Source organism: Zonotrichia leucophrys, chromosome 3 (genome assembly GCF_028769735.1).
Source record: "Zonotrichia leucophrys gambelii isolate GWCS_2022_RI chromosome 3, RI_Zleu_2.0, whole genome shotgun sequence".
NCBI classification, from domain to species: domain Eukaryota; kingdom Metazoa; phylum Chordata; class Aves; order Passeriformes; family Passerellidae; genus Zonotrichia; species Zonotrichia leucophrys.
Window position 1 is genome coordinate 66,381,358 of NC_088172.1, and position 23,777 is coordinate 66,405,134.

The 23,777-nt window shown below is 38.1% G+C and overlaps 1 protein-coding gene across 8 annotated transcripts in view; it reads right to left on the minus strand.

Moving 5' to 3' along the window:
• KIF25 (kinesin family member 25) overlaps window positions 1-23,777 on the minus strand; it is a 41,202-nt gene that overhangs the window by 9,905 nt on the left and 7,520 nt on the right. For 7 of the 8 annotated variants that reach the window (XM_064708608.1, XM_064708612.1, XM_064708611.1 and 4 more), the window contains 7 exons: window positions 19,535-19,638; window positions 18,245-18,327; window positions 16,710-16,752; window positions 12,927-12,994; window positions 7,832-7,906; window positions 3,339-3,488; window positions 2,076-2,252 (listed from right to left, as the gene is read on the minus strand). In XM_064708608.1, coding sequence (XP_064564678.1) covers window positions 2,076-2,252; window positions 3,339-3,488; window positions 7,832-7,906; window positions 12,927-12,994; window positions 16,710-16,752; window positions 18,245-18,327; window positions 19,535-19,638 — 700 coding nt within the window. Of the gene's footprint in view, window positions 1-2,075; window positions 2,253-3,338; window positions 3,489-7,831; window positions 7,907-12,926; window positions 12,995-16,709; window positions 16,753-18,244; window positions 18,328-19,534; window positions 19,639-23,506; window positions 23,664-23,777 lie in introns of those variants that run through there. The other variant, XM_064708616.1, reaches the window with a different exon arrangement.

The following is a 23,777-nucleotide window of genomic DNA, read 5'->3' on the forward strand; positions in this document are numbered from 1 at the left end:
ATTGCAGTGCTTATTATTTCACAGAAAGAACGGAGAGTCCTGTTGATCCTACAGTGAAGAAAACTACTTGACAATTTCTCTGGGCTCCTACTTTTCTATGAGCAATTAAATTGGTAGAAAGTACAAATCAATAAATGTGTATCACTAGGTAGAATAAAAGTATGTTTGCACAATCTTCCAGCACATTCTTGTATTTTTCTCAAGGCTTGCTGGGAATAGCATTAAATCCACATAAACAAACTACTGGTCTGCTTATGTGACTAAGTCCCACAGGACAAAATAATCTCCACTGATAGTGCATTTTATTTAATTGGCATGGGATGCATTTCATATCTGACTGCTAATTCCCCTTGGAAAAGTAAAGATTAGACTATGACAAGAATTATTACAGAGAGGCAAAGAAAAACATCATGTTTCCTCAGAAACATAGAAAACACTAATGCTGTTTTAAACATTTCAATAGAGCAGGATGTTTCTTTTCACAAACATTATTTACTCAAGGAGCAGGACACTTCTTTATGTGACATCTCCATAATGCACATGCTCCTTTTGTCATCTGTTCTCATGCTGGGTGCTCACAGAGAGATGTCCAGTTTAATTCCACTGGGTACCATCACCTCTCTGGTGCCACTAATACTGCTTATTCTAATTATTTTTTTTTGTAGCTAATATTGATATTCCTAGTGTAAGGCCCAAAGAAAGGCCACAAAAATGGTCAAAGGCCCAGAAAGGAAGCCACATAAGCAGAAGCTATGGTGACTTGGTCTGTTCAGCCTGGAGAAGAGGAGACTGAGGTGAGACCTCATTGCAGTTACAACTTCCTTGCGAGGGGAAGCAGAGGGGCAGGAATCAGCCTCTTCTCTCTGGTGACCTGAGGGAACAACCAGAAGTTGTGTCAGGGGAGGTTTCCATTGGATATTAGGAACAGATTCTTCACCCAGAGTGGCTAGGTACTAGAATGGGATTCTTGGGGCTGTCCTGTGCAGGGCCAGGAGTTGGACTCAATGATCTTGTGGGCCCCTTCTCACTCAGGACACTCTATGGTAAATGACACAGCCAATACTAAAATGAAGCATCTGAAACAGATTCCCTCTTGTTAATGGATGAAATTTTATGAACATTTTATTTTTAACATCTAATTACCCAAGGTAAGATTTTATATATAACAAGAAAGCACTGTACATTTGCTTTGTATGCCATACTTACCTAATGCCAAGAATCATTCCCATGAGTGCTAGAACAAATCTTCATAATGCTTAGTAAGTAAAAGAAGGCATTAAAGTAAGTATAGCTGTAGCCTTAAATACCCTAGCTCTCCCCTACACTGTCAAGTTGTGTAAATAAGGATCAAACCTGGCATACAATGCTGGGGAGGGACATCTTCCAAGTGAACGGTGAGAAGCTTTGCTGCTTAGCTTTTAGTTTGAAGAACCTTGATTTTCAAGATCTACCAGTTCAAATGCCAACAATTCCAGCTTTAAAACCTTCAGTTATGAAAACAGAACATTAAGTAATACTAAGATGGGTATTTGCATTAAAAGATCACTTAAAATCTTATTCTAATTTTTTGTAACTCCAACCTAATTTGTAACTCCAACTCTAATTTTTGTAACTCCAACTTTCCAGCATAAAGGGAAAGCTAACACCATACAGCTGCTTAACTATTTGCAACTGGTATGTAAAATTCTATGATAATCTGTAAATTTTATAATTCAATGAGGCTGAATGGAAAGTGCTTTGTGCCAAGATTATCCCTTCTTTTTCAACAGCTGACAAGATGCCATAGATCCAGCAACAACCACATATGCTGCAATCTTCAGGCATTCTGAGTGGAAGGCACTCAGCACAGGAGTATAACTCAAAGTAACTGTACACTTATTTCTGAAAGTATTTTGACATTTGCAGCCAACTGCAGTCTAACAGACTGGGCTAACAGAAACAGAACTGTTCTTTTGCATATGGTAAGGACTCATTGTTTAGAAGCAATCTGGTGCCTGTAATGCAGTTTTGTGACAGCTCTACACAGCGTTACCACCAGACAGTGTTTGGATGGCAGGAGCAAACTCTGTACTCACTCGTGCGTCAGCGATGGCACATCACTCTTCCCTTCTCTGGTTGTGACAACATCACGCCTGACGCCAAACACTTTTCCACAACTGTCTTTGGCCAGAAGATCAAATATTTCATTATTATACACTTCTACAACAGAAACCTCAACCCAGTAACTTCCTGGTGGCTTTTCTGAAATAAGCCTGGCAAATAAAAAAAGAGAAAAAAATTTGAAGAAAAAAGCCCAGAAATGTTGAAGCCAAACCCCAAATGAAAATCTGTAAATAGAGATCTCTTCTTTAATTGTAATATAATTACAATCTGATAAAAGCATTTACTAAGTATCTGCAGCCTTGGAATTGCCTCATCCATATTCTAATGTTAACCTGAAGAATCAGAATATACAGTTTATTTATACTTGAGGAAGTAGATAGAATTTAATTTTCCAAACAGCTGTGCCAGTTTGTTTTTTCCACTAGCCTCCCATCTCAGGATTTTTAATATCATTTCTCTGCTGGCAGTTACTGCACTCAGAGCTCAGAGTATAAAATCTGGCAGAGAGCAAGCAATGAACAGAGATGGGAAACTATATCTGCTGGAAGAAGTTATCTGTTCACAGCCTGAGAAAACCCATAAATTAAGGGCTTCTCTGTTCAGGAGAGTATTTACATTTAGACAGTTATTCTCATACAAAATTGGTTCTTTGATTTAGTTCATACCCTTCTCCAAAACAAACAGGCTTAGCTGGAAAAACTTCTAATGGCTCTTCTACTCTAACATAGCAGCATATCAGTTCAATCCTGTTTTAGGTTCAACTGAAAAAATCCAGGAACCCTTAAAACGAGAACAGATTGTAGTTAAAAATTCTACTATCCTTTTTCCTTGGGACTGGGTTCTAATCTGCATCCTCTTCATCTATTCCAGTTGTCAATTTTCACAGGACTTTTTAGAACTTAATTATCTTTTGGACTCCCCCAACAACTAAACATAGTTTCAACAACTATGGTTGAAACTTTTTCATAAGTTTAATTAGAGTCTGAAAGCCAGATAGACAGATAACACACAGTAAAACTGCATAATCTTCTTGTCTTAGAAAATTGGATTAAGCAGGAGAGAGAATAGAAATCTATATGAAACCTCAAGTATCAAATGGTGGTCAGAGAAGCTATAAATATTAACAATTTTGAAGCTGAAATCTGTCATGATAAATACACTACAAACATTATTTCATCCTTTCAATACAGTTTAAAGTGACTGCCACTGATGGCAAGTCTTTATTTAGTTTTTACCTGAACACTTCTTGGGTAGCTCGGGGAATAATTCCAAGTTCTGATTCCTCTTCTATGGCGAATGCTAAGTTCCCCTCTAACTGTGGTCCCAACATTGTGTATGTCTTCCCACTTCCAGTTTGCCCATAAGCCATGATACACACATTGTACCTGAAAAATAGAAGTGCTGTAATTTATTTTATCATTACCAAATGTCTCTGTTAGGTGGCAAGTCAAACTCCAAACAATATGGGAACACAAACTTAAACAAGAAAATAAAAGCACTGCCCCTGATTTCTTTCTGCAGATCTCAAAGTTTGAAAATAATTACTGTTCGTAACATCACCTAAACAGATTTTATTTTGTAAGCAGAGTTGAAAGGATGCTTTTAAGTAGAAGTTTAAAGGATCCTTAGCTTGGAATTATTGATGCTGTTAGACCTCCTTGCCTGCCCAACTTGCAGCTTTTGCACTACTGAGCTGCTTTTTAATCAGCTCCTGAACCACTGCAGTTTACAGTACAGCATTTCAAAGTAAACCATTTCTGGGCTTGATTTGTGCAACAGTGCTGTGCTGCACACCACTGCACTTGGATCCTAACAGCTGGGAACTCTTCATCTCTCATAGCCTTCTTCAGGCAGGCTCATCAGTCATAGCCCTCAGAGAAGACAGCCCTAAGAATAGGAGGCACAAATTTTAAACCAAGAGCACCAGTTGAGAATGAGCATGCACACAATGACTACTCTGGAACAAAGGTGGCAGGAACTGCTCTGATAAGGACAAGTAGAAAATGAAATTGTACAATATAAGTACAGAGGAACAAGCACCTATAAAACATCATCTTCTGAAGCAGACAAGTAAATATGTCTAATGAACAGAACTCTGAAAATGCCTCTTGGCTGCACTGAAAATAATAGAAAAATAATTGTTCACAGCTGTGAGCACCATTGTGGATGTCTGTGCCACAGGGATCTGAACTGAAATGTATGAAACCTATCCAGAAAGTGTGTTACTAACACAATCAGATCAAAGTCAACATCTTAAGCAAAATAAGTGGGTGGATACAGATGCATCCAGCCACAGGACTGCTTTGTAAGGAGGACCAACACTGTGCTGCGCAGCTGAAGTTTTGCCCCTCCTTGGCTGTGCCTGCTCTGCTGCTCCTGGCAGCAACTGGAAGATGTGCATTCATGCTGACAGGACTGCTCTCTCCCTGGACTATCCTGTTTGTTCAGAGATACGACATTAGCACAACCTTCATACACAAGAAGTGCTTCACAGTTTGCAGAAACTTCTGCTCTACTAGAGTTGCAAGAATGGGCTTGCTCCTTTTGTGCCAGAGAATAGAATTTCACTGCCTAAGCTACCTCCTCTGTGGCAGATCTGAAACAGCTGTTTTTGATTATCTGATGCTTTTCCTCATATCAAAAATGTAGTTTCAAGCACATGCCAGCATATTTCAATGAACACCCCTCATCTAATTGTTTTAAATGTATGGTTTCAAGTCATGAAATACGTACATGCTTATTAAACATGCCTAGATGCAATTATTTCAGGATGATTACTTTGAAAACTTTCACTTGTTGGAAAGAAATGTGGGCTGATAAGCCACATGAAAAATACCTGGATACCCTTCCTGAAGTCATAGTTGCAGTCAGTGAATCTATAATAAGGTCCCTCCAGATTTTAGCATGCACTGCAGAGTATAAAATAAGAGTCTAGTCATAGATTTGATGAAGTAAAGGAGATGATATAGCTGTAACTGAAAACAAAGAGCACTACAGTAAAATTAAATGTGATAGCAATTAGGGCTATAAATCTGAAATGAGGGATTCCTTGAAATATTCACTACTGACATAACTCAGTAGAAAAGCTCACACTAATTTTGGTAGCTTTTAGCTAGACTAACCATGAGTAATTTTCACAGTTCCACCCCTCATACACACTGCCTGGCCAGCCGGTAACTTATTGAGACTTCTAGCCCTATTTCAAAATTAAGAAGATCTTTGGAACTAAAAAAGGAGCCAGATGTTTTTCCTTAGGAAAAACAGAATTAGTCTTCTTAGAAGTCTCTCCTAAAGGACTTTCCCATAGTCCAGCTGTTTAAATTTTCCTTAATTGCTGCTAGTTATAAGACAGTAAGTATCATGGACAAAATAGTTCTGACAAGAGACAGATGATATGATTAGAAGTTAAGTGGGCAGAGGATTGGAACATTGAAGACAGGGGTGCAAGTCATGTATCAATCAGTGGTAACTTGTCTGCCAAAGCCAAAACAGTGTTTCAGCCAGCCTAAATGAGCCAAAACTGGCCAAAGCAGTATCATATCTGAGCAGATATAGGAGATAATGAATTGTTGGGGGATTTAAAAATAGGACAAGCAGCAGATTACCTTATATTTATCTATATAGTAGTTATTTATTATAGTTTACTTCAATGGAGCTCTAGCTCCAGCATAAAGCTTTCAAATAGAGAAGTCTGAAGATTTTTTACTATGATTCACCTATGGGCCCTGATTTTTTTCCTTCTCCACTTTATTATAATATATAACTGTAATAGTCTTCTTTAGAAAAGTTCTTATTGTCAAGCTAAAATATCAATATAGCACTTCTCTCCTGAAAAGAGTGTGAGTGTTCACTCCAGCAGAGTTACCCCTAGGAGAGAACACTGTTAAAGGAAATAAAAGGAGGAGAAATTAATTCTTAAAATAAACAAACAAGTTGGATTCTTCAATGCTGTAAAGAAAAGAAAAGTTACCTTACTCCCCTGTTGACCCTGTGGGCTAATGGTAAACTTTAAAGCCTGCTATACTTTGTCTGGTTTACATATGGAACAATCTTTTCTTCGAGTATATTTGTATTGAAAAATGAAACAATCCATTAAGAAAGAAAAACAGAAAAAATAAGGAAAAGGAGAGAACACTCCCTTCTACTTGAGCTAAAAGTTGTTACAGACCACTTTGGAGCCCAGACTAAAACAATCAGGAGCAGCAGAGGTTGAAGGTTCAGACAAAGTATGTCTGTTTCCCATTTACAGTGGGAAGGCTGCTGTGCTCCTGTGCACAGAGTAGCCTTTCCTGAGAATCTGCTTCTGTTTAAACAGCACTTCAGGAAGAACAAGACAGGTCTATTGTTTTCAATAACAGAACATTTCCTAACTGAATACAAAATCTTAGCTTTTAGAACAGGATTCTCCCCATGTAAAAATTAGTAAGTGGGAAGTACAGCAGATCGAAGTGCAGATCAGATGTGTCTGAAGACACTTAAAGGACCTGTTGAACCAAGGCAAAATTATGATCATTGCAAAAGGAAAAGTAGAGAGAGAAAGCAGTTGTTTAAAGACTTCTTTAACTCCTGCAACACAGTGGTCCCTAGGTTGGTCAGCTAAAGAAACTGTGGTTACTCATCACTGGTAAACAAGAATAATGCAGTCTATGACTTCCCTCAGCCAGGGAGCCCTTGGGGGCTTCTCTGTGGCATATGGAATTCCCAATATTTACAGTATCTTTAGATACCTCTTCTAGGATGCTTTTAACAAAAGGAACCTTGGAAACTTCAGTGTGCAGGCTGCTGGGAACAAGGATTCCCACTGTTCAACTATGCCAGTGTGAATGGAAAGGGACTGTCTTCTCCTCTCCAGGGAGCCAAAAGTCCAAGACAGCCCTACCATACAATTAAGTGGTATTGGAACAGGGATGAAAAAGGAGCAGAAAGAAAGTTATGTGTAAAACTCAGCTTAAGCCTCAAGGATTATAACAATATGCACATCAAAGCCTCTTTGCAAGAGTAGCTTAAGTTGGCTCAGTAGTTATGAAAAATCACACTTTATAAGCTTCAGTAGCTAGAAGTAATTCTATGTATTTGTACATGGAATTACTTCTAGCTACTGAAGCTCATAAAGTGTGATTTTTCATAACTGATAAAGTTATGTATTCAAAACTTTATGTGATAAAGTTTTGTATTCAAACCAGAATTCTGTTTTACCCCAGTGCCTGAAGGAGCAGCAGAATGACTGAGAATGCTCAGTTCTGGTTCAAGCAGGAATCGATTGCACCACCTCCTATGGCCTGTGCTGGACACAAAACCAGAACAGACAGTGGCCCTGGCAGGCCTTTCACATTGCACACCATGTTCACAGTGAACACACTGTTGGAAAAGATGTATCATGCAATGTTTGCAGCTGGAAAAGTTATAAAATATGACCTGAAGAACACAAAGGAAAAATACAACATCTTCCATTAGAAGCATTAGTTTGACAGAAGCAGATCAGAGGAAAAAACTGGGATTTTTTAAAATTTTTACAAATTTGTCTGCTCTGCTAAATTTTCTAAGCCCTATTTTCACTGTTTATACAGAGAAACAGCATTTGCTTGGTGCTGAGTAGAAAGAAAACAGGAAAATGGAACTGAAAAGCCATAAAACTTGACTAGGTCATGATTATTAAGTATTTTTTTTAATTTATAGATTTCAGTAGATCACAGTGCTTTAGTTTTCTTACTGCAACCTTTTAACTTACCCATCCAGGAGAGATGTTAGCAAAGGGGCCACATCTGCAAATACTGCATCTTGAGACTCCAAGTCATTGTAAACTCTGAGGAACAAAGTGCAATGATTAACCAAAGAAAAATATAAATGTTGTCACAAGAACACAGATCACAGACACTGTAGGCCAGTGACATATAATCTGGGACCTGCAGAGATTTCTGTGACACAAAACTGAAAATTTGAACTCCAAAGTCCTCACTCACATTTTGGGGGCAGCTGTTGTGTGTTTTGGAGAAAACAACACATATGTGTATCCTTGTGGATTGAGCTCATCCTAAACCTCCTGCCTGCCCCTCTGGCACACAGAGTCTTTTTATAGGCTGTACTGGATCCCTGTAACTTTTTCACACCTACCAGAATGTGAAATATCCCTGCTGCCTGGGATTCCTATGTATCACTTTATGGAAGACAGTGGTCAGGCTATACTGCCCTTTAGATGTGGGTAAAGTTTGGGGAGGGGAGAGGGGGGAAAGAGGTACAGAGACTGCAAACTTGCTGAGGACTTGTCTCAGAGGACTCAGAGGCACAGCAGAAATCAGAATGCTCCTAAGGGTAATGTTTAAGGATGCACTATCTTTGTGGGCAACATCAGCCTAAGGTATTTCCATCCCCAGCCCTGATGAACTACGTACTACGAAATCAACACTTCTCACTCAAGGGAAGACTTTCTTTCACATAATGAGGTGGAATGCAGACCTTTTTAAACAGAATGGAAGACAATTAAATTGCATGAGTTACTCTACCTTTTAAAAAAGAGCAATGACATTTCAATATATGGGCCAATACAATGTTGTCTGAAACAACTCCATATGTTTTTTGAATGCAAGAAGGAAAAAAACCCCAATAGTCATTTTCAAAGAAATCTTTCCTCCAACCTCTTCAGGTTTCTACAACATAAAATCAAGACCTGAAAATAGGAAATCAAAGAGGAAATTCTGATCATAAAACATGGATATCCTAACTCATTCATTTCTTCTGCAGCACACCAAAAATGTACCCTCCCCAAGATTACAGCCTGCAGCACCCATTGTTTATACAATATGAACAGAATCTAAAACATGAATGTCTTTACCCACAGTTAAATATTTGAGGTATGAATGTTTATATTTTGAAAAAAGTTTCCTTTTCTGGTATCTTTCCGTGGTGATTTTTTTTGGTCTAGCTCTTTTTTCCAATAGGTGATATATGCTCTTTGTAGCTCACTGCAAAATGGCTAATTAGAAACAGGAATTTTGGTAGCAGCAAATGCTACAAAGTGTGGTCACTCCTCTGTGTATACAGTACAGCAGTACAGTTCAGTTAACAGTATCCCACAGATTGTACAGGATACTACAGGGTTAACTGAATAAAGACAGAGTGTCCTCTTCAGCATTTACTCAAGCCTCTTTGTATATCTGACCATGATCCGTCTGCTACAGTCTATAGACTGCACAAATGGAGTTTTTGTATTCATGCTCTATATAAATAAGATTATACAGAGGGATCCCTGATAAACAGATACAGAATTGGAGCCAATGCACTCAACTCAGCATTTTTCCTGACAACAGCCAGAGGAAGGAGCAAGAAACAATATGGTGGTCAGCGACACAATAATTCATCTCTGTGTTTCATCCTAATCCTTAAAAGCTGTATACTGGCCTCAAAACTGGAATATGAGTTGAATCTCTGTTTCAAAAAAAATATTATTAGAATTAGCATTCAGTTTCTTTCTGCATCTTGCTAAATTCTTGGCCCAGAGCAACATCCTGTGGCAATGTGTTCCACAGACTAATTGTAAGCTGCATGAAAATGTACTCTCTTTAATCAGGAAAGGAGCACTTGTCTGGCTTGATAGACAAATACTGCTTGTATTGCCATTCCACTGATGTGCCATCATAGTGCACTGAGAAACCAACAAGTATGCAGGGATGTGGCACAGTTCAGACCAGAAGGACACAGGCACTGAATACTCTGTCTCTGCTTTGCATGCACATGAGCATATGCTTCAGTAAACTTTGCACATCCAATCTGCAAGGTCAATAGAGAAGACCAAAAGCACTTGCAAACACGTTTCCCTGCTTCATCTATCATCTGCAATTGATGAAATATTCATTAGCACCCAGTTACCCATCCCATCTTAACCACCTAGGTCTCTAACTCAGTATGTGTTGAAATATTTTTTCTTTGCACATCAAAACATCTCAGAGCTACGATATAAATTTAAAAAAGAGAAACTGCTAAGAAAGGCATTTTAAAGATTAAAACATTCACAGTTAATGACTTTTGTTGCCTAAGAAAGCAAACACATTGCTACTGGCCACAACCCAGGCTAGAATCAATCAGTCTTAGCAGTTCATTTGCACAGCAAAGTAGAATCACAGAATCAGTTAGTTTGGAAAAGACCTCCAAAGCCATCAAGTCCAGCCTTTAACTGAACGCCACCTTGTCACCTAACCCAGTAGGTGCCACATCCAGTTGTTTCTTGAACACTTCCAGGGATTGTGACTCCACCACCTCCCTGGACAGCCTATTCCAGAGCCGAAGCACCCTTTCTGTGCAGAAAATCTTCTTGATCTCCAGCCTGAGCACAGGCTGGACACATACCTAAGCCCTAGTGCAGCTTGAGGCCATTTCATCCAAGGACAGCCACAGCTGGGGTCGGTACAGCCATGGCAGGGTCAGGCTCCAGTAGCAGATCCAAGCAAAGGCACGTGATTCCACGTTACAGTAACTACTCAAATATTTACTTGACTTCCTAAAGGGGTTTTACTGCCACAACTTAGCTGCTGTGGTTCAAATGCTGTCCATACTGAAATAAAGTGGTTTAAAGTAGTCTTGAACTAGTTTATGCTACACTGTAACCACAGCTCTTGGCTGAAGCATGGACACCCACTTCATTAGCTATTTGAAACCATGAAAGATGCTGCAAATCCAAAGAATCTCTTTCTAAAACCCCATGTATTTTTACCCAAACGATAGATTTGTCCCTGTGCACTGATTAATGGGAATTTCACACTGAAAATTCTGAGCTTCCTTTTTATTTTGCTAACTGATTTGCCAATAAAATTATAAAAGCATAACATGTTGAAAGCTGGAATTTTCTTCCTGAGCTGAAATCAAATATTTTGACATTTATTAGTTCCATAAAACATTGCTAAAAAAAATAAACATTCTAGAGTTCATAAGAAACATATGCTTTTCTGTTTATAAAAAAATAGCTGTACTGGGACACTAAAAAAACATTCCTGGAGAACTGCATTCTTTGGGGGATTTACATTTTTTTTAACCCTTTTCCTGATTACCAGGATCTACACCACATTTCCAGAATCACAGCACCTCTGGAACAGTCAATACCATTAACTGTGCTGTTCTACAGAGTTGAATTCCAGCATTATTCTGTGTTTACTTCAACTGGTATGGCTGGGTCATGTACAGCTGCAGAGTGAAAGGAATTACTTTTGGGTCATGTACAGCTGCAGAGTGAAAGGAATTACTTTATGTAGCTTACCAACATGTGAGGGGGCCATGTACCCTAAGAGAGCTCATATGCCTTGAATCAAAGATGTCCTATAACCTGTGGGATCAGTAAAGCTTCCCCAAGATCTGCATTATCTCAGGATTTTTCAGGTGCTTGGTGGTCTGCATGGCAGCAGTCCCCATTCTCCTGTGAGTAGAATACTGCAGGACTTTAAAAGAATGCCTTGGGGAAAGGGTAAATGACTAACAGTGTTTAGCAAACCTACAGGAATTTCAGCTGAACAGGCTCAGACATTAAGTTTAAACCAGGACAGATAATTCATGCTGGGTACATCTGACTTTAAATCAAGTTTTGCCTTCAAGCAAGGAAGCATGAAATTGTTCCCCTGTATTCTGTTTCCAGAAGGCTTTGCATCATGGTTCAGGGTAGACAGCCTCCTGAGTCATTGCAATATACAGATTCAAAGTTTGCATTAGAAAGAGGCATTGGGGTAAAATTTTGTATTTTGTCATTTACATGACAAAAGTTCTCATTGTATTATTACACTCTTCATTCCTGTTTTCAGAGGTCCAAGTCAGCACTACTTTGACAGAACAAAAGGCACCTTTCAGCCTGACTCCCAGCAGTTTTCTGTGTCACTGACAGACACTGGCAGTGACTCCAGTGTCCCATTAAAGCCCTTATCACAAATGATGCACTCAAAATCCAATTCATCTGTGGAGATTTTTGAGCATCTAATATGGAAAGTAGTCCCACTGTAGCCTTTCCCTTGGGGAGCACTGATTTCCCATGCCACTGCTCTGCCCTTCTGCCTCTGGTCAGGCTGTTTGAACATCAACTCATACAAGTGCTCAGTCCAGTTTCTGCCAAAGTCATGCTCTATGTCTAATGCTGAAATCTTGCAATCCACCTCAATTCATAGAACCATTGAATTGTCTGGGTTTTAAGGAACCTCTAAAGGTCACCGAGTCCAATCCCCCTGCAATGAGCAGGGACATCAACTAGATCAGTTGCTCAGAGTCCCATATCACCTGACCTCAGATGTTTCCAGGAATCTGATATCTAGTCCCTCTTTGGGAAACCTATTCCAGCTTTTCACCACATTCATTGTGAAAATATTCCTCCTTATACTAAAAGAGGGTCGATTGAGACTAGATATAAAACCACTACTACTCCTGTTCCTATTGCAACAGGCCATACTAAAAAGTTTGGCCCCATTTTCTTATGGGCTCCCTCTACGTACTGGAAGGCAAACAAGGCTTCCTTACCTTGAAAACATTCTGCTACATTGCAACACGTTGCAAGGATCAGGAGCTACTCATGTTGGGAAAAGAGTCAAGTCTCTATAAAGGTTTCAAATTCAGCCCTATCAGTAGTCTCTACTGAGAGGGAGGACTGTTATCCATTCTCTGAAATGCATGATTCTGTCCTGAGAAGAACATAATTATCACACTAAAAAACCCCAATAATCTTCCTCCCACCCACCTTACTCAAAAATCCCAACCAAAAAGAGCACTATCCTCTAGCTAATGTCTACTAAAAATATTAGTCTTCATTACACAAATCTTCCAGCAATCCAGATTTCCAGTTGTTATACAGGACTACCCACCTCTCAAACTGAAAAGTCTTGTTTACTGAGGCATGACCAGGACGGCTACACTTGACAAGGATGGTTTCCTAAGAGAAAAGAGTAAATTAACTATAGTTAATATCACAGGCACACACAAAGTCAAATATCCATCAATCTTAATGTATCAGCTGACAGCTTTAAAGACCAGGAAATCCAAGCAGCAGTCACCAATTCATGAGGCTTTAGAGCATGCATAATGCAGTGAACTTGGAAAACCATAAGAAAGGCCCTCAAAACCCATTCAGGTTATTAAATAACAACCAACATGCACTTAAGTTCAAGAGAAAGATCCAAGCCCTTACCTGAACTTTTTATTGGACCTAGAAAGTCACAGACAAGTAAACACAAGCTCCCCAACTGCCACTACAGGCACAAAAAATTGCAAAAGAGGTTTTTTTATTATTGGGCAAATTTTCTCAGTGCCTTTTCAAATTGATTTCATAGATAGCTCTGTCTAGAACTGAGTAAAAGATACACAATTTATTAAATAACATGGTAGTCCTCAACTAAGAGAAAAAGCTGCACTACAACAATCTGTAGAATTCCATGAGTTTTTAGTGGAATGCACTTTCCAGATGAGTTATACAGTAACTTTGTAAGTCTGACAAATATGCAAGCAGCCCTTTAAACGATTACCAGAGTACAAAAATCCCAGCAGTCTGATGTGGCTTAGCTAGCAAATTCTGTGCTGTTCTGCTCTTCATAGCCAATGCTGCTTAATTGCTGAGAAAAGCAAAGAAAAAAGATTTGGGGGCTTACAACAAATTGGGTGGAAGCTCTCTAGCACACAAAATACTTCATCCAAGTCAAAGAGATTTTCTAGCTTACTAACCTGTGGTTACATTACTGCATTTGATGGGAGTGCTGAAATTCCTAATGTGCTTCAGACAAGTGAGTTGGAGTGCTGAACTAGTGGCCTCAAATAAGTATTGCCACAGACTGAAGTTATAAAGAGCTAAGCAAATAACAATCACATAACAGTATGTCCAGTGTGCAAAAGGCTAATAAACACCAAATTTCTTCCTTTGAGTTCATGAGTATTTGTACCTCTTTGGAGAAGAGAAATGTATAATTATCAGACTAATGATGACAAAAGACTTACTGTACAGAACGAGCTATGTTACCCACCCCAGTAGTGGCAAATTTAGCTGACTGCAGATTCAGTACAACACTGCTACTAAATGGCCTCACACAAAAATTCTAATAGGATCAGTAACCAACAGGCTCCAGGGGAAGGAAAAAGAAAAAAAACCCTGAAAAATATATAGAATGACAGAATAAATTTCTGATTCAGATATCTAATATACTTACAGACAAGCTTTCTCTAAGGTGAGAAATAAGAGAAAAAACCCTCCATTTGCATAACATAGAAATAAAAGAATTGACTGTTAACAGGCAGAAGTTTCATATGAGCATTTGTAATGATCATGTCCAGTCAGGCTTTGAAAGTCTCTAAAGATGGAGATCCAAACCCTCTCTGGACAGCCTGTGCCAGTGTTTGACTTCCCTCACAGCTTCTTCTTGTGTTTAGGCTACATTTCCTATATTTCCCATTCCCCCTTGGGCTGTCACCACCAGAAAGAGTCTGTGCATTCAGTATCTCCTCATCTGCTCATTTTCTCAGGTGTTGACAATACCAGCACTGTTCAGTGTCCTAATCTGTGTGCTGTGTACTCAATCTCCACAGTTATTGCACAATAAGCTTCAGAAGAAAGGCTCAGACAGTTGTTAATGTTATGTTGAGGAGCAGAGCATACACAGGACAGCAAAAAGAAAACTTCAAAAATCTTCAAGTAACTCAAAAACTGAAATACAATACTCTTCTGGTACACTCAGTAAAATCTTAAGCCTTTTTTAGACTTAAAATCAGAATCATGTTTCTCTAGACAAGATGAACAATATGTCAGAAAAGATCATGTGTCTTAGGGACTATATGAATTTCTAAACAAGCAAACAAAAAAACCCACTCAGAGACTAAATGGAAGTTATGTAGTCTCCGTGGATCTGGTTCTCAAATGTGGCTCTGCTTTCTAACACAATCATGGCAAATAACTGCCTGGTTATGCCACACACAGAGGATTTTCAGGAAAAAATTCTGGAGAGGCAGTCATGATTTAAAAAGCAAAACTAATAAATTCAACTCTACCACACACAGTCTTCATTCACTCTGATCTAAAATTTCCTTGAAATCATTATCAGGGAAATGGTTAACTTGTTTCCAGAAATACAATCTTTGACTGTGTTGCAACTAAAAGCTCAGCATAAGTCAAACCCTGTATTTTAATCTGAAAATAGCACATTTATCCTAGCCACTAGCATAACATCTTCAGTTGTTAACAGCAAAGTAAACAGGCAATAAAACATTATTTTCTTTTACTTTCGTAAGATTAGTCTAAATTGACTGCTTTTTGTAAGGATTTCTGCAACATTTTTTTTTTCTTAAAAAAGATAAATTCATATTAAGAAACTAACAAAGGCTTCAGGTCTGGAAAGTATTTTAACTAAATAAATGTCCAGGCAAACCAATAAAACATTTGAAGTCTATGTTGTGTTTTCCAAACCAGGAAGTTAGCATTTTGCAAATTTCATTTCTTAATCTCGTGCTTATATTTATATTCCTTAAATATTTCATAAGATTATCATATTGAAGGTCACTCTTTAATACAAAATAAAACTCATAAATTGGCATAAGTAAGCCAACACTGCCTTGCCTGTAAACATATCAATACTGTAATACTTCATATATCTATATGAAATAATAAAAAATCTAAATATTCCTATATATGCCTAATTTCATCCTTATGCAATAAAATTTAACAGGTCAGAAATGGCTGCAGTATTTTATAGTACAATAAATGTGTCAGGATATCCAGAATATTATGTCTACCATTACAGGTCCCTGTTTTTTATCTCCTGATATATTTACTTTCTTCTTCTCTTTATGAGCTCCATTAGTTACCTAATTGCACACATATAGATATAGATACAGATATATACATATAAAATTATCCATATTATACAAGTGAGATCTGCCTAATGAAACTATAATTTGGGAGATTTAAATGCATAATATATTGTAGGTCACTTCAGCAATATTTTAAGCACTACACTATAAAAGAGAATTTGGCTCATCACCATGTAAGTAACAGAGAGCAGGCAACTAAGAACTATGGCAGCTATGAAAATTAAAACCCAAGTTAATACTTTGACCTTAGCTCACACTACTGTCCCTTTTTAAATTTTATATCTTGGAAATGGCCTCAGTTAATGCTGGAATGTCATTTGCAACCTCAATGACCATTCTTCCTCTGATGGATCTAAGCCAGGACACTTTAACATGCTTGACTACAGCACCACATAGGCTGCTGTGGTTCACCAGGTATCAGATTCCTGTCCTAATGCATTAGCTGTGTTGCAATAGTAATATTTGAGAAAAGCCTGACATAATTTTAGAAATAGCTACAGCACATACAGGTGGCTCAAAGGGACTGACAGCAGGAAATCAGCAGCAGTTTGACTGTGGCAAGCATTCAACCTCCAGTTAAAGGATGGCTGATCCACAGAAGCTCCAAGCTATTACCACTACAAAGAGTCAGGATGAAAGTAGCACAAACCACCTGCTATTGCACCCATGGGTAATCAAATCTCAGTAGCACCTGGCCTTGTTGTTTTGGGTTTTTTAAACTCATGGTTCTCATGTCCCTTTTGTTTCTTCTTCTACCTCTATGAATGTGCTGTTGAATTCCACCATCAAATACTTACATCATCAGCTGCATATGCCACTTTTTCTGAAAAGTTTCTTTGCCTGTAAAGGAAGAAAACAGCATCAGTAGGGGAAGAAGAGATACCTTTCAAACCATAAGTGTTCCACTTAGCTGAGAAAAAACAATGTTTAAATGTGAACTCTCTGAAGAGTACTTTCCAGAATTGCCACTATTATTGTACCCTATGTACATACTAACACCACAGCTAATTTTGAGTAAATAACAAATTAAAGTGCAATCAAGCAAAATAATCTGCTTTAGAAAACACATTTAGAACAAACCAAATTAAGATGAATGCACATGCAGGCCATTCTATTATTTTGTGATTGCTGCATGAGCTTGTAACAAGAGGCTTTCACTTTAGAAAATTAAAGTGAGAAATACCCTCTTTTCAGGAATTTGTCCCTGAGCTTGAATCCATGATTAGTCCAAACACTGACTGGGATTACTGAGGTGTATATATCTATTTGTGTGTGCAAGATTTTGGACATTCAGTCCATAGTTTTAAAGATAAATTTTATTTAAATTACTTTTTGATACATTAACAAAAGTTACCCTTGACAATTGTTTGTTTGGCCCAGTCCATCCTGTTTTACACTGCAAGTCAGCACCTGATTGCACTATTTCATACTGCAACAAAAAAAGTGAGTGGGTTCGTTCCCAGGTGTACAAAGCACAGGCTAATGCAAGTTTCAACTTCAGGCTTCTTGAAATATCTTGTCTGTTCTTTTTGACATTGTTTTAATTAAAACAGTCTTTTTTTTTAAGATTTGCCAAAAAATAATAAACTTTAAAACACTGAATGTACTCTTTTAGAGTTACCAGGCAGTAAAAGAAGCCCCAAATCAGCTATTTACTGATAAAGCAAATGACAATGTTATTGGTTTCTAGCCACCCACCTAGTTTTTCCCTTCTTTCTCTCCTTCTTTGTATACACTTCGACCCCTACTTTCTTTCATGTTAGTCATCTATGGAGAATTCAGCCTGTTAAGCAGATACTTGCATCTAATCCCTCTTTTCCTTTTGGATCTTGGAATGTTTTGACACATCAGTTACAGTAAACATTTTATACATTAGGGCTGCAGAGCCAAATTAGACTGAAATAGAATTACCAATGTTTGTGGTGACAGCCAGTGTGTTCTACAGCATTACAAAACAACTGTAGCACTACCCACGTCTTTTGGCAGCTCTCACATTACTGCATCCCAGAATTTGTACAGGATAGTGAATACACTCTAAACTGATTGCAGCTGTGTTACTTCTGCCAAGCCAAGGATAATCCTGGCTTGGCAGAACAACTATGGCTTTCTATTGAGATGGACATACTTTTAGACAGGGAGATGAGATTGGCTAGAGCCAATTCAGCAGGAGAAAGAAAACAGCAATTAGTTTTTATGATACCATCATTGTCTCCCCACACACATAAAACCAGAAAAATCAAGGACACAGTTGTTCTCATACAAACATAACTATTGTTTTCCCTTTATTTGAATTTTGAGTCAGATAGGCTCTAACACAATCAAAACAGTTTACCTGTCTTGTGAATGTCCAGCAGCATCATCAAAAGGTAGTAATGGTCGAATCCTGCAGTGGACTCTGATATTTCCTCTCAGTTCCTGGGATAAGAATATTGAGCTGTATTTAACACAAGTTACTGGAGAGATAAATACACTGAAATTTGTCAAACAGACACGAACATGTTTAAGAAAGCCAGTGTTTACCACATCAAAGCCCTGTACTCTATGGGGAAAAAATAGAATCAATATAATTTGTCTTAGTAAGGTTGGACAAACTGCTTGAGGAAGTATGAGCTCTTCAGAGCACTGGAATTGTATAGCCCTCTCTAGGTCATATGGACAAAAACAACCCTTGAGACATTTTCCTTTCCCTTCCTTTTTCTCCTTCCTCTTTACATGAGCTTTTTCAGACACCTGTATTAACTCAATAGACAATGTTATACACTCCATTTCTCTTCCACCAGTCCTGAGGAAGATGTGGAATTTAAAATATGTTGTATATTTTCCTCTCCACTGCATTCCTACATGATTAAAAAGTTGATTTTTTTACTGTAGGACATTTTAGACCTGTTTATCTCCTCCATTTTGCTGGTGATCAGTTCTTCTTATTTTGTATGACTGAACACAGCTTGCCTGTGAGGACTAATGACCACTGGTATTAACGCCCCATTGCTCTGGGGAATATTCTTTCAGTAAACTGCAACACAAAGCAAAATTTAGAAGGTAAGTATTTTTAACAAAGAGATTAATTGTCCCAGGTAGAAAAACTTTTAAAAAATTTGTTTGAAGGAGGTTTGTGTTTCTAAAAATTGGGTCCTGATACAGGAAACCCAAAACTAGTCATTTGTGGGGAAGGGAGGAAGAGTAAATTTAAAGTACAAATAGGAAAACTTTAATCCCAAATGAACCATCACTAATGGCTGAGCAGGATACAGCTTGACATATTTGGAAAAATAAAAGATGACTACTTTGCAATATCAAGTTATAATTTTAAGAATTTCAAAACAATTTCAGAAGCTCCAAATTTAGAGAAGAGGAAAAAGAAACTCAGCTTTTGTCCACTATTCAAAATGGATTATACTCTTTAGGGGAGTAGGTCACATAGCATTTGGAAGATCATGTGTAAAAAGAAAGGAGTGGGATTTATTATAAGACAAATGTGCCTCAGGCAATAAACACATCATATATAGACAGCTGAGACAAGTGATATATCCATGTGAAGTATATTCTTTACTTATATTGGTGAGGAAATTATGGGAATAATTTCAACAAAATAAGCCAATGTTCTGTTATTAAACATACTTACAATTAAGCTGTTATGTAGAGCCTTCCTTTTCTGCTTTTCTTTCTCATATCTCTCTGTCACCTCTTGTAGAGACTGCTCAAGATCAAAAGCTTTTATCTGAAACACTAGAAGAAAGCAGTTTCAGAGATATAAACTCCATGACTTTACAAAATGAATTGTTCAGTAGCACCTCATGAAATATGATCACAGACCTTCTCAACTTCTACCAAATTTCAATTAGGAGGCTTAGTTTCTGATTTACTAGACATCTATGAAAAATCCCATCATAGTTCTTGCTATGTGAAGCTACAAATTATTACCACAACTATACATGTAAAGTCTTGAAAAGCAATCAATAATGCAAGATATTTAAAGGCAGCTCAAATGTGTCATTTGAAAACCTACATTTGAAGCAGCCTGCTGCTAGAGGGGGATGTCAGTTGCAAGGCTCACACCACGTCTGCACTGATTAGACTCATGTGGGCTAGCTTTACAAGAAGTTAACCTGTCATTTACCCTCAGTCTCACAGTGCTACTAATCCTTAACAACAGTTTTAAGGTTCCTCTTTAAGACAGGTCCATCACTCCATGAGGAATTCATAGGAAAGATGGATCATTTGAACCCTAGGGAGTCTCTTTCAACAAACTGAGAAGGCTTGTATGGGTCATTATAAAAGCTTTCTAACTTCACAAATGCTTTTATTTCAGCCCAATTACATTAACACCGAGCAGGCCTAAAACAAACACACAGCCCAGAAGACACATTATGTGACTTGTGTAAAAAGCAGACTTTTAGGAACCCCAGTTCAATATCCCCAACCAGATGGCCACCAGCCTCAGTATGTGCTACCTTGTAGAGCAAGGAGCAGACTCAGTATCTCAGCATGGTCACACATACAATTTAATCTCTCTGGTAAAGACTAAAAATCAGATAATTTCAAGGGACATTTGTGTACACTAGAGATTTCTCAGATCTCTTTTTTTCTAATACTCATGTCGTTCATGTCCAGCTCACAGTGTCCTTCCACAAGTGCATGCATGCAGGGGAAGCATGATGTTAATAGCTGGGGAATCAATGTCTAGGAGTTTCACTATGAAAAATCCTTCTTTTGCATCCAGCATGTGGAGTAACGCTAGCATGCTTTGGTTTGGAGAATCCCATGAAATTATGTTACCGTAAGTTTTCAAAAGGGCCACTTACAGTCACTGACCCCTATTATTATACTGTAATTTTTAAAACACAAGGTTAAATTCCATTGATTATTGAAGTAATATTCTATTTATTATTTAAGTAACTTCCACAATAAGTATCTTCATTTACATATTTGTGTACACACACTTTGAGTTCCTAAGTCTCTGAAACAAGCAGTAAGGTAAAGCAATTGATGTTGAGGGCACTCTTCCATTATTCCAGGACTGAAAGAACAAAAGTTTCCTGATGCATAAATGATTTCTGAACTTCTATTGTTTTTTCTGAAAGTGGAGTTATGCAGTTACAAATATAAACATTCATTTAACATTCTCCTAGTTTTCTGCTTGGCATCAGATGCAGGCAATAAAAGCATTACATCTTCACCTTTAACCTAGGGGTAGACATTGGGTACATCTGTTTAAGTAACACACTCTTCATTAGGCAAGAGAAGTAGTCACCACATGAATGGAGCCATTACGGACATCCCTCTTCCCCACCCTTTGTCCATTTCATTGACTGATATGGAAATTTTCTGGGAGATGGGAATGCCAGCAATTTTTCTGTTTAAATGTTACCAACCACAGTAACATCAGTCTAACAGTTGTGATGTCTTGCAAGTGTATTCAGGACTGTAACCATTACAGTCTCCTTCCTTCAACTGCCAGTCTCAGCGCTTTATATTCCCTCCCCTTCAGTGCTGGACTGGACATTCTGCTGTGCTCACACAACTGCTTCCTCAGTCACACAGGGGTCTAAAAGCAATCCTTTCTTCTGAGCAAATTCTGTCCTGGCTCAGCTCCCTGATCTGTTCTGTGTGTGGATCACAAACAGTTACACAAACATAACAGGGATATGAAAAAGAGGAGCAGCCTAACCTCGCACAGCCACAGCACATCTGAGACATGGATGTGTAGCAGTCCCCATAGTCCCCTGGGATTTTTATTGTTTCTTGCCAGTCTAGAGCCCATTTTTAAAAAGAAGATCAATCTAATCATGTCTCCTAGGACAAGCAGCTATGATGCAATAGACTTAATACCAAAACTTATTTTGAATTCAGCTGCATTTTATATTCCACCCTGGAACATTATTTTTCCCATGGTCTCTTGTCATAGATCAGTAGGCAATGGTTTTAAACTAAAAGAGGGTTGACTCACAACAGCTATAAGAAAGGCGGTTTTTACAGTGTGGGTGGTGAAACACTGAACAGGCTGTGCAAAGAGATGCTGGATTCCCCACCCCTGGAAACATCCAAGATCAGGTCAGATGGGCCTCTGAGAACCTGATCTAGTTGAAGATGTCCCTACTCACTGCAAGGGTCCAGATCTCTTCCAAACCATTCTATGGAGTATTCTTTAGGCTGCTACAATATTTGTGTTACTGGATCCAAGGTCCTGCTCGTACTTCCCTATTCTACTAAGGAAAATGCTGTCAAAAGGCAGCTGAGCTGGTGAAAATCAGCTGAGCTGATTTTCTTTCTCCAACTTTTGTGGAGTTGAGGAGAAAAGATGATGGTAGTTCATGTTCCACCATGTTTCATGTTATAAAGTCATTAGCACAGTGCAGAGCTCAGCTTTCTCCAGAAAAAGCAAAGAACATAGGTGGTAGCATATGGACAAAATGGGAAAGCTCCTTTTTTAATCTTTTCCATCCCAGAGAGAAAGGGTCCTGGAACTACGAAGCATATCTAAGTCACGAGGCTTATAAGTCACCACAATTTCCTCTTTCTGATAATATCTGCATGGTGAAGCAATCTAAAAACCTAATCTCAATTTTTTATTAAATCCTACCTTTCCAAAACTCTGCTGAATCACTGTATCTGTCTCAGTAGTATCATTTGCAGTTCTGTAGCCAATATTTTTTTAGCAAAAATGATATCAGCTTTATCCCTGAGGGAAACAGACCTATAACAACAGAATAATGAGCACCTCTCTCTCTTTTGAACTTTTACTGCTTAAATTCAGTGGGAAAGGTGGCATAGCCTGGTTTTCAGATTGTGAATAGATATTTCTAAGCAAAGGACTATTCAGTTATTATAAGAAAGTTTTACAGTTTGTTGCATGTCAACTACAACCTTGAAATTTACCTACTCAAATGCTTCTTCTGTAATTTTCTCCCTTGTGTTCAATCTCTATTTTAAGATTAAACTGGTAATATATACTGTCTCCAGAATATATACTTAGGGCTTTCTGTCTACAAAAGATTACATGTAATTTAAGGATGGCAATTCCAATGGTCATATTTAACCTAAACAATAGAATCTCCATCTAAAACACTTGACAGAGAACTGAAAACCAGACAAATTAAAACAAAAGTCATCCACCAAAGTGGATACTAATTTTGTTATAGTTAGGGAAGATTCTCCTGCTTATGATTTCAAAGAGCAATGCACCAGGAAATGCAAATTGAGAACAGTCAACACAATTTTGCCAGGTCTCTGAAGGAACACTTATTATTTATTTACGCCACAATAGCTCAGTGCCAAACTCAATCTCATATCTGCTCATTTAGCCCCCTGTTTCAATAAGAGAAAAGTTGACTTTTTAGATAAAGTTAATTTTCAACTTTGGGATTTTTTCCTTGAAGAAGGAAAAAATATTTTTTCTACAATAATAATACAGTAATCAAATAAATTTTATTTATAACTGAGTACTTAACATACAGGAATAAGTTCTGTAAACACCCATCACCAAGAGTGCTGTTTGTTGCTATTGACATAGCAACAGTCCATCAGAACCAAATCAGGAGTCTCATCAGAACCAAAACAGTCCCAAAATGAAATAATTCAAGGTAAGAAAACATACCTTTCAAATGGTGACACATGGCTTTCAGAGCCTCACAAAGAGCCTCTGATTGGAAATTTGTATATTTGTTGTAGTTCACCAGGCTGCCACACATTCAACAATTTAAGCATTACATGTGTCATGTGATTCTCAGGTCTGGTAGGAGCTTCACTAGACTCAAGGATATTGGAAGCAGGTGCAGAGATCCACATCATGGGATCCAGGTGTAGGACCCATGCACTTAATCCTCAGGGATGAGGGCAGAATGCACCTGTGCACTGGCTCTCTTTCC